The 12,433-nt window shown below is 39.3% G+C and overlaps 1 protein-coding gene across 2 annotated transcripts in view; it reads left to right on the top strand.

Moving 5' to 3' along the window:
- The window catches only part of tesk2.L (testis associated actin remodelling kinase 2 L homeolog), a 61,574-nt gene extending 52,863 nt beyond the window's left edge, over positions 1-8,711 (top strand). For both annotated transcript variants that reach the window (XM_018258342.2, XM_018258341.2), the window contains 2 exons: positions 2,876-3,023; positions 4,444-8,711. In XM_018258342.2, coding sequence (XP_018113831.1) covers positions 2,876-3,023; positions 4,444-5,420 — 1,125 coding nt within the window. In that variant the 3' untranslated portion in view covers positions 5,421-8,711. The remainder of the gene's footprint in view (positions 1-2,875; positions 3,024-4,443) is intronic.
- Positions 8,712-12,433: the final 3,722 nt, after the last annotated feature.

Genomic DNA, 12,433 nt, shown 5'->3' with positions numbered 1-12,433 from the left:
CAGACCACACAATTTGCAGTGTACAGAAAGAATTTCGCACAGACCTTGCATGCCAAACCAATGGCAAGCATAAATCATCAGGGCAGTTAACCCACATGTATTGCTCAGCTTGTGGCTTTTATATTGCTTAATTTCTAGTACACTTGGCTTAGAGGGAGCAGTCTATACAGGGCACCTTCTATGTGCTGACAAAAAACACAGGAATTAACTGCTAGAATATGCTAGCTAAGGGGACCTACAGCTCATGCAATAGTCATTTGACTGTTTAAAAGATTCTAGTCCTCAAAAACGTAAACCACTTAAAGGAACAGTAACACCAAAACATTCAAGCATTTTAAAATATATAAAATCTACTGTTGCCATGCATTGGTAAGGGCAGAGACACGCTGCAATTCGGGGAGATTAGTCGTCCGGCAGCAATTCTCCATTTCTTCGGGGCGACTAATCTCCCTTCCCACCGGCTAGAATGTGAATCATGGCGGGATGTAACCTGAGCCTTGTATGGATGCCCCCATGGCTACACAGCACCCTGCTTCTGAAAGCCTATTCTAGATTTTATAAACAAATACACACAGTTTTACCAGTGCAGGGAACAGACTATTTTATTTTAATTACTTTGGAGCAATTTAATTTTTTGGTGTTACTCTTTCTTTAAAGAGCAAGGAAACCACTGCACCGGCTGTGAGCTCAATACAGAAACATGCAAGAGGAATAACTTTGCGATTAAAAAGTGATGTATATGTTTTGGATGGAAACTTAATTGCTAATTTATATCTTAATATGTGATGTCTTAAAAAATGATGTTCATTATTCATACAATACAAAGGTAATATTTTCAGGAAATTTGTCACCCACAGTTACAACAGATTTGCCAGGGGTGGCAAATCCCCCTGTATGCCATTGCCCTTAAAGCAGTTGCCCACCTTTAAATACATTTGTGGCACAATATAGACAGTGTTACATTGAGACTATTTTCATGTTCCAATTTTGCGGCTTTTGCTTAATTTTAGCTCTTTGTTCAGCAGTTCACCAGTGTGGAATTTCATCAGCTCTCTGGTTGCTAGGGCCCTGTTTACCCTAGGGACCATGCAGTGGCTGACTGGAAGATGAATAGGAGATGGTCTGATTCCAGAGAGAAGAAATATAAAATAACAATTACATTGTAACTGCACAGAGCAATAGTTTTTTTTGACTGTCATGGTCAGTGACTCCCCATTAGACATCTGGGTAAAAAAAAAAAATTAAAACCATTTTAAACTTGCTAAGAATTGGCCATTCTATAATATACACTCCGTTTAACATGTATGCATTCCCTTGGCTTGTTTGTGAGCACATTGGGCACCAGCTTAAAATTTTGTAAATACAACTTGTGGCCCTTCCTAGCATTATCGACACCCCTAATCTCCACCTCATTTAATAATTCATTTATATTGAAAAAAAAAACTGTTTAAAATATGGATTGTTTTATGTATTATTGTTGTGCAGAGACAGGTCTAGTTTGCTTTTAAGACGCTGACACTGAAAGGGCCAGACATTGCCAGTTATTCTTCCTAATAAGTAGCGGCAGCACATGTTAAGCCTCATGGCCTTTGCCGTTTCTAAAGTGGCTTATCAACCTATATTTCACTAAGGTAGGAATCTCACTTTATTAATTAGACATTTTTCACATCAGGATTGTTGGCAGTCCTGTGCTATCATCACTTTGAACAGCAGTAGCTGTTAGTTAGTGAGTAGCATAATGATAAAAGCTGCTGAAAGCCAGCATAGTTTCCTTACAGACCAACACAGATTACCTCAATGTTAAGGGTGATCGCAAACTACATGAAATTGGCTGAAGAGTAATTTTGTGGGTAGTCCCAGTGACGTAACTGATCCCTGCTTCCCCTATAGTTCTAATAATTCCCCACTTCCCAGTCACACTCTTATCAACACAGCCTGGCAGACTGCGATCACAAGCGGGTTATGAGGGATTGGGTAGGTGCCCCTCAAAAGATAATTTTGCGGGGGGGGGCACACAATTGTCACGCTGCTGGGTTATCCATTTTTCCAGCTATGATTCCAGTTGACTACAGTACAAAGGGTATTTTTAGCGAGATTTGACAGTCGCTGGCAACAGATTTCATGTGGGTGACCTCTCCCTGTGTACCATCACTCTCAGAGTGAATTATTATACCTTTAGTTTATTGAGGTTCACTCCCCCTTCCCCCTCGCAAATATGCACCATTGCAATTTCCCGTAGTGACCAAAAATGTATCATTCAAAACATGACTGATAACAATTTATCTGTTATAACAGAGTTTATTTAGCAAGGTGTGTTTTGCCACACAGAGGGATCTGACACAGTCTCATGAAATTCAGGCCACACCTAATTTTTATGCTGGAGAAACTAGATTGTTTCAGTCTAACTCAGATGTGAATGAGGCCTTAATAAATATTGCTGTGCAGTGTCTTCTGCTTCCTTTTCATAAACCGTATCGATGAGCATGTACTTTATATGTCTGTAGGTCTCATTGCAATTAGATGTGTCTCACAGCACAGGAACAGTTTCTGATTCTGTGCTGCATCTTTAAGCGGATGAACTGCCTGTCTAGTTGATACCATGCATTAACTGCTTCTCATGAGACCAGGTACATAAGTGGAACTAGTTAACACTGGCTTGTGCAGAAGTGGGCTGCCTTGTAAAACTTGCTAAAGCAATTAAAACTTTGGTTACTACTAGATGTAAGCATGTTTTGTAATGTTTGTAGACAAAGAAACATACACACCTTTGTTTTGTATGGATTTAACTATACACACAGTAAAATAAAAACATCAGTTTTATACAGTAACTGTAAAACAGTGCAAAATAAACTTTTTTTTTTTTTTTCTTTTTTAGATGGACCCAAAACTCCGTCCTTCTTTTGTAGATACTGTAAAGGAACTTGAGAACATTTCCAAACGTTTAAGAAATGAGGAGGCAGAAAGGGAAAGAAAAGATCTGAATGATGATAACATAGAGCCCAAACCTATCTCTCTCGCTAAAGGTGAGTGGCACTAAAGGGCACTACTGGTTGGTGAAATACATTAGGGACTCCTCTTGTGAGTGCACACGTTGGGGCAGATTTATCAAAGTGTGAAATTAGAGTTCACCACAAAAAGAAAAATCACCCACTTGCTATTTATTCCTACAGGATTTTTAGAGTTGTACGGTATTTATAAAGGGTGAAAGTTAGAGTTCACCATTTGATAAATAAACTTTGTAAAAATCCCATAGGAATGAATAAAAGTGGGTGTATTTTTCTCTGCTGAGCTCTATTCTCGCATGTTGATAAATCTGCCCCTTAGATTTTGTTTTGGAAAATGCCTAAACGGTGCACGCAGAAAATGAACTCACTTTGCACCGAGTTACTTCTGGATCTGCAGAATCATTTTGTGAAGAGTCTATGAAGGTTTTCATTTATCCAGTATCTGTGAAAAGAGGGTAGAAATGCAACCCTGTCTTCTGGTGGAAGAATGAGTGCTCTTGTCGTGCCTACTTACAGGAATTGTATACAGTTGTACCAGCATCAAATGTAATTTATTATATTCACCTGAGTGAATAGGGGCAGTATACTCCTTTGTTCAACATGAGTTCAATGAACAAGACCCAGTTTGCAACTCTATCCCTTCACCTTTTCTTGTGATTCTCTTGTCAACAGGAGTCCATTATGCAGTGGGATTATTTGTGCTCTGTTAATCTAATTTTCTACCTGTGGAGTAGCTATAGTTTCCCTATTTGGCCTATTTAGCTCAAGAAATAACAAAAATCCTAGGTTTTTGTAACATTTTATTAGGTTTTCATCAGTTTTAGGCAAAAAAGTATGTTCTACTGAAGCCCTTTTCTTTGAACTCATATTGAACATATTGAGGTATTCTGTCCATTCAAATTGAGATTCGCTTATGCAAATAAATTTTTCAGGGCTGATATTAGCCATTGCAGGGCTCAGTTTGAAACATTTTGTTGGGGCACCTGCATTTTAAGAGCCAATAACATTAATCCCCCCTCTCATATAGTAAACGTATATCACACGACATACAGTACGAAGTGGTGGGTGATGATTAACATTCATGGCAGGCCGAAAGGTTTCCGTTACTTGGTTGGAAAGCGTCTCCTTGCTGTTTGCTTCCCCCAGTATGTTCTCCAGTCCCAGCATTCACACTCCCTTCTGGCCAGCGTGACTTCCAAGTCACTGGGCATAGAGAACATGAAGTGATGTTATTGTTGCCATATAGTAACTAATACACACAGGCTTCTTAAAACCCCAGGGCCCCTGCATTGTTTATAATAGATCTCATACCTTTAAGAGACCCCTTTAGACTCCCACACCACATAGCTGTAAATATTTATATGGCCTTATAATTAATAATAATGCACATTAAGTTTTTTCAAAAATATATTCTGTATCCTTTTGTTTTGTCCTTCAGGGCCCAATGACAAATGCCAAGGGGTGAAACGCCTGATTTCCATGGTGCCTCAGGATGACAAAATTCCTCAGAAATCCCCACGCCCCAGAAGAAACATTACATTATCCCGCAGCCAGTCGGATATTTTCGCACGTAAACCACTTCGTAAGGTCAATGTGCAGGACCCATTCTACACACCCAGCAAGGGAGCTGTGCGCAAAGTTAATCCTTTTAATGCCAGGGAAGACTTAAAAGGAAAGATCAAATTCTTTGACATGCCTAGCAAATCTGTTATTTCTCATGTGTTTGATCTACATTCTCCCAAAAGAGATGGATCTCTGGTGGCAGGATCCAGCGGACAGTTTCGGCCGCTATTAAGTCAGGACACAGTGGACTTCTCTGTAATTTCCCGAAGACGTTGCAGATCTTTGCCAGTGTCTCCTGAGCTTTTTAGAAAGGAATGTACAATTTCAGGGATTTCTACTTTTGGCAAATGTGATCCTGCACAACTTGGGTCTGAGGTACAACAGAAACTCCTCTCAAGTGTCAAGTATAGCGTTCAGGATATCCCTCTCTTTAGGCCAAGATCTCCTGAGTATTTGCAGGTAAATGATGAGGATATGGATTGCACCGACACAACTTTCCCACAGGAAGCAAATGGATTTTGCCCTGGCAGAACTGAGAATAAATTGCAGGCGTACTATAACCAGCTGCTGGTCAGTAATAAAAAGCACACACTCTGCTCTCAAAATTCTCTCCATTCAAATTCAGAGGAGGAGAATTCCTTAGATTTATTCCCAAACTCAGAAGCTATGGAAATTGAGGAGGAAACAAGCCAGAATCTTTCCTCTGCGTTATCAGCATCCTCTATCAGCTGTAGTAGCCCACCCAGGGTCGGAGGTGTCGCTTTACTACCTTTAGAGAATACGGTTGCAGATAGTATGGACTCTCCCTCTTTGTCCAGCTGTAGGATTCTGCAAAGCACTGTCAAAATGTGACTTTTTGCATTTCTTACTGTTGCATACTGAAGCGTCCAGAGCTGCTTCTGGGGTTTACATGGTAATTTATCTTGCTTACAATTATTGTAGCAGAACATGGATACAACATAGGATTTGTATTATTAATGTAAGTGTGAATCAGCTGTCTTTTTCTCTCTGGTCAATACTAATCTGAAATCAAACAATCTTAAGTAGCAGCATTCGTTAGTCGTAAATATTATTTATTCCTTGATAGTTTCCTTGGTATATGGCATTATAATTTTTGGGTCAGGCTTCTCTTACAGTAATTGCGCTTGGAAGAGGAGGATTCATTTCCTTTATTTTTAACCAGTTTCTAATGCTAAAGCAACAGAAGGAAGCCATGTGCCCTGACTTCCCGAAAATATGTTAAGGGGTCTGCTGCTTTAAGGAGGGATGTAGCAGAAAAGGCCAAAAAGGGTTGTTTTTTTTAGCAGCGAATAGCGCCTGTATTACTGGGATTTCTAGTTCATTAGGAAGTGACAGGTTGGAAAATAGTCACACGCTTCTCATTTTTAACCCTTTCTGGACAGCCCCTTGTAAATGAATTGTAGCCGTCCAACCTTTGCTAGCATCCCCCAGCAGCCATAGGTTCTTGTAGCTGTAGTCTGACCACTGCATAAACAACCTCCTGCTGCTTTGGTATACATAAAGCACCAGCGTAATATGTCTAGTAAATAGTAACTCCATGATTACACCATTTCATTGCCACTGAGTTTTGGCCTTTCCAAAATGTAGTTGTTCAGTGTTTTAAGGTATGTTTTAACTTCACATAAATGTGCTGTTTCTATAGAAGGACCTAAGGGCTATGTCTTAAGTTCTGCTGTAAACGAGGTGTGTGTGCACACATGCAAGTACATGTGTGTCGTATACCTGCAATGATGTTTATAGTTCAAACTTATGTAAAACTATATACCATGTATATAGGAAGCCAAAGAGGATACCTGCCATATTTATTTTCTTGGGGGGAAAAAAAGTGGCGTGTGGAGTTTGTCAGTATTGTGTCTGTGTATAGTCACGGTTAACAAAAAGGCAAGTGAGCTCGGCAGCATGGCGATTAGTTTATGCTGATGGAACATGCACAGTATTTTCTTTGCTGTCATATTTTTGCCAGTGGAAAAGCTCCATAAGGTCAGGCTTGAATAAAAAACACCTGAAAGCTTTTGAGCCTCAGACCACTCTCACATATAAGTGAATGAGAGGAGGCTGGGGCTGTATTGGGCACTGATTTTGCCTTGAAAACAATGTGTAGCTTTTCTAATGTTAGAACATCTGTATACTATGATCTACAATGATGCATTCTATGACCAATTCGTTGTCAGAATGAAAGGTGAATAGGACAGGGTCTGAACAGAAAGAATGAGCAATTACTAATAATAAGGATTCAAATGAAGCTGCACGTGCTATATCATATCCCACGGTTTCTCAACATTTTTTTTCTTTTAGGGGACCCACATTAAGTTGGAGAATTAACTATACAGCCCCAAAAAAATATTTATTTACAACGAGAGAGGAACTTTAACCATGAACAACAATGGGGATCCATATTTGAGTCTCAACGCATAGGTTAAGTATCCCTTTCCTAGATAGTAACAAAACTAAACCAGACACTTGTTTATAATACAGCTCCAAAATAGAGGCAATATGGCACATGGGGAAAACCACGCTGGACAAAACTCACTTGTATGTCTATTAATTCTCTTAATACCATTGAATGAAAATCCCCCTATTAGAAGTGGTGACAGGAGGATAGATATGTCTTATCCTCTAACAGCAGGCAAAATGCCCTGTGTGCTGTACCCTAAAGAGTTCATTTTTAGGTTAACTTTCCTATTACTCTGACTCTCTGCTTACTTTGCTATCTGGATTCCGCCAATATAAAACCAGGTTGTGCGTATAGTATCAGCAGTTGCCCATTCTATTTATGGTGGTGGTATACCAACAGGGAAAGTACTGCGTCTAGTTTCCATGGATACTAAATCCTGTATCATCCTAACCATTTACGGAAAAGGGTTGGAAGCATTAGGATCCTGAGAGATTTAATTCAGTTATACAAGTAGGCTGCATGTTTCCCCCAACCCTGGGATATCCAGACTGCTTTCTAAGATTCACAGCTGAAGTCTCCGGGGATGCTGGGAAATGTAGTTTTGTAAGTTCCCAAGCTAATAATGAAACATATCCAAAAATGATGAGTAATATCAAAACTTGATTTCTGGGGGTAAAGTACTGGTTTGTTTCTGCCTGCAGACCGATGGAGGCATTTCTTCCTCCTGCCATGGAAAAGATTTTTATGGGTCACAAATGTCACATGCAAAGTTCACTGAAGAACCATTCCTGTTTTTACATTCTTTTTGACATTATCTCATTTAAAAAGATCCAGCTTTCATTTATTTGAAGGGCCACATTGAGTCCTCCTTCTTAATAGAACAAGTAGGTCACAATAGCTATGGTCCTTATTGTCATGATGAGATTTAAATAATAATGTTTTTTTTTTTCTGTGAGTCGGATCCATCACTGTTATGAGTAAGGTGGTATTATCTCCGTTTTATACAGGGGCAAATCCTGAAATCTAATTTCATCTCTCACTACTGGACCTACCCTATTGTGTTCCCAAGTTATATCACAGCCTCAATGAAACCTGCTGTGATTGGTGCTTTTACAGGTATGGGACCTGTTATCTGGAAAACCTCAGGTCCCAAGCGTTTGGGATAACAGATCTTTCTGTAATTTGGATCTTCATACCTTAAGTCTAATAGAAAATCATTAAATAAACCCAATAGGCTGGTTTTGCTTCCAATAAGAATTTATTATATCTTAGTTTGGATCTGGATAACTGGTTTCCAGATAACAGATCCCATACCTGTACTACATTTGGGGGTTCACAAATATAGCAGCAGCTTTCCCTTTTTTTCCATAGACTTGCTCTTCATAGCTTTAACTTCAGCACTCTTTCAGGCAACAGGAAGTGATGCAGTCTGGCGAGCCATACTTCCTGTTGCTGAGCCAAACTAAGACGCACTTTCATTCTGTCAGCCATCCGTGTGCATGATTCATCAGTCTGCATACTGAATCACCCTCTGCCTAGACTGGGATTTATTGCAGTACATGGCTTTATCATGTCCGTGTGACATGATTATATGCTGCTCCTGCTTAATGAATGGGCCATTTTTTGTAATTGATATTAATTAGCAAGCTGCTCCTCCTTTGGACCTACCACCAACACTGTGCTCCTGTAAAAGCTTCTTTAACTCCAGCACATAGATGGAATGATGAGTCAAGTCAGTCTGTACATATTTTGTACATATTCTGTAAAATGTAGATAAGCCTGCCTTCTACAGAGCGGTTACTAACAAATGGAAATTACAGAGGTGTGTGGGATATAATTACACTACTGTGAACACTTAAAAGCTTTGGGGCCCAGACATAGCCTTTATATATACACCAGTTTATACAAATGCAATGAGAATGTTTAAATGCAGATGGCTCTTTGGCAGTGAAGCTGAAATGGCTGTTAGTCATACTTTGATGTTTCACATGAGTTCCTTCCCAAAATGTAGATATGCACGGACTTGAAATTTGTAACCCTAGCTTTCCTGCATGTATAGGGAGGAATGGTGGGGCCGAGCCAGTATAGACTGTGCACTCCATTTTGTATGTATGTTTATATAAAGCAGGGCTGGATAACATGTGGAGTGAAGCAACTCCTGGAGGGGGGGGCATGTTCTTCAGCAACAACTAGTGCTGCCGGTTGACCTGATATTGTATTACTCTTGCCTTTTCGCTCTACGGTCTCCATCTTGTTTAGCTGTATCCACCATTCATACCTACAACTTTTACTCTGCGGAGCCCATGGCAATTGCCCCTATTTACAGCTCCTAAAGACAATTCTGTGGAACAAGTAAAAAACTGTATATTATCATTACATTCATTTTCCAGTTTTGACCATGGAGTTGTGTTTTTAATATAATTCATTCACATAGGCCAGGTGGCTGCCTACTGAGGCCCTTTTACACATGTACCTGCATTTAAGAGGTTTATTTATTTCAACCTCCTGTATGGGTCTGCATCCACAAGTGTGCACCTAAAAACTTCTAAAATTGGCCATCAGAGTTTATCATCACTAGAATCTATTAACCCCTGCATTGCCAAACTGCAGAACACAGTAGGTAGAAACAGTCCATCACAATAGTGTATAGCTGTCTGATCAAGGAACATATATTAACACTTTAAAGGAGAATAAAAGTAATCTTGCACTTGGGGGTGCCAAATGTTAGGCACCCCAAGTGATTGTATTTACTTACCTGAAACCCAGGGCCGGTGCTCCTATCAGCAGAAAACTGCACCAGCCCAGGGTAATTCCACCGAGCACCACGAAGCGATCCTCTTCTGGCTTCTTCTTTCTTCAAATTTTCCAGGACGCATGCGCAGTTAAATGAAATAGCTGACTTTTTAGTTAAAGTTCAGCTTTTCATTCTACTGCGCATGCACAACCATGTGAAGAAAGAGGAAGACGGAAGTGGATCGCTCTATGGTGCTCACTGGTATAACTCCGGGCCAGAGCAGTTTTTTGCTGGTAGGAGCACCGGCCTGGGGTTTCAGGTAAGTCAATACAATCACTTGGTGGTGCCTAACATGTGGCACCCCCAAGTGCACAAAAACTTTCCTTCTCCTTTAAGTGTGACATATATTTTAGATGTAAGATGCAAGTATAAATAATGCTGTACACATGACCATGTTGAGGTGTGCAAGAGTTTGAAATACGAAATCTTGGGGTTTATAAAAAGTGACATGTCTATCAGTTGATCAGTGTCTGGGTTAAAATCTTGTGTTTAGTCTCACAGCTCGAGTATCTCCCCCCTAACAAAATCTGGGGAACATCTGCCCTCTTCTGGTTCCACAGGGTAAAAGGAAATGAGTAGATACTAAAAGAGCAGGATGTATAAATACTTTCCCCCTAATGTTTCTTTAGCTTCTCTCAGGGTATTATTGGCCCAGCTTGCACAATTAGCTGCTTTTATTCTGAGGATGGTGGCTACTACCTGCATGATCTTCTTTGATGTTCTCATCCCAGCAGCAGGAGAATATTACTAGTTGTTTGTATAGCTTTTAGAAACAGATCCCAGAAAAGGGTGCCTGCATAAGTAATCACCTGTGCCAAGCACAATGCAGTAGAGACCGTGCAAGACGTCTGACTCACTAGAAACCAAATACTGTATATGTTCCTTCATTAATCACATATTTGCATTGATTTTTCAACAAGGGGCTTCTTTAAAAAAACAACAAAAAATACACTCCAATTTGATGCTGATAGTGTGTATTTATACCAAAATGGTGTAGCCATTGTATTGCTAAACCACCTGGTAAACCAAGGGATACAGGGAAAAGATGCATTGTGAGTTAGATATATCTGTAACCCAGCACTTAATATAAAGAATTATGTAAACCCTTGCTTCTGCAGACATTTCATATGCCAACTCCTAGATAAGCCATGCTATAGAGTGAGCATAAACTCACACAAGATAAAAAGACAAAGCTTTCCTCTCATCCTCTGAGCTCAAACGTTTTGTGGGAGAATCTGAAAAATCCTAAACAGGGGTGAGGCCATGTTTAACCCCCACACCCACGGTTTTTAACCTAATCTTCCAAATACCTTTGATTTTTTTCTATATGTTCCTCAGTATAAAGGCGATCGTTCATGCACCGATTAGTACTCGTCCATGCTAAATCTCCTGAAAATGCTTTCACAGCACCAGTACTGTAAGTGACCGGTGGGAAAACCTATAATATATATATATATATATATATATATAGTGAATAAAGTACCCCCTCTTGTAAAATATAAGGATATTATAAGTTACAGAGCAGTTCTATGACCATATAAAAAAAATTAGGCCAAAGGCCCCTATACAGGTCATGGAACTCCGAGGTGACTTCTAATATCCTCATATTTTGCAACAAGGGGTACTTTATTTATTATAATACACAAATTTCAGTCAGTCATGTGACAGAAATGACATCACTAGCTTCTAACTGATGACCACTAAGCACCATTTATAAGGATATAATTTACAGGATATTCATGGCTCTTGTGTGTATTTCTATATCTAAACTGAAGCGACAAGTAATTTAAATTGTTGTGGATGGGAAAGCATTTTCAGGCTATTAGTTGCATGTTATAGCAGATTTATCATTGGCGACTTATCTCCACATGTGCCATAGCCCTAAATCTATAGAATAGTAAATATAGGCCACAGGGTGGGTGCAACTATTCAGCTTGATGTTACTGCAAAGGGAACTTATGTGTTCATTGTGCCTCCCAATATGATGTTGATGTATAAATATGTACAGATAGAAGCAATTGATCAGTGTGTCATTTTATTTGTTTTAAATTGTATGAAATGGTTTCAGATATGAAATAAATAATCCAGTCTGTTCATCTTTCTGCTCTATAAACATCTGTTTAACCTGTTTTATTTTGTATTAACGACTGTGACACCAGTAAATGACAGACTTTAAAAATTGCTCAGCTCCTTATTCCCCTGGAAGGCAATCCCGATTGGGTTTTTGGAAATGACCTCTTTATGTTTTGCATGAACCTTTTTTTCCTAATCTGATAGCTATGGACACTTGAATACTTGTTGTTTGCACTTATGTTCTGCTGTCACTACATTTCTATGCAAGACATTTGATGTTTTTGACCATCAACCTTGGTTTCGAGACACTTTGAGAGATGGTCTATTTTCATATTTATGAAGGAGATGTATTAAGTCTTAAAATCCATTCATTTTGTATATAACAGATGTAATTAAAAGATTAAGAGTATCTGAGAGCCTTGGAAATGTAACACTGCCAGTGAATTACTTATTAAGCCTAAATCTGTTTAGTCATTGTATGTGTATTTATTAACCATGTGCTTCATCACTCTGCCAATGAAATCTGTGTACATGTTTCTTTTATAGGAAAACAAAGACTTGGGCTAAATCTTTTCCATTATG

Source organism: Xenopus laevis, chromosome 4L (assembly GCF_017654675.1).
Source record: "Xenopus laevis strain J_2021 chromosome 4L, Xenopus_laevis_v10.1, whole genome shotgun sequence".
Classification (NCBI taxonomy): Eukaryota; Metazoa; Chordata; class Amphibia; order Anura; family Pipidae; genus Xenopus; species Xenopus laevis.
This window is presented reverse-complemented; position numbering and strand designations above follow the sequence as displayed.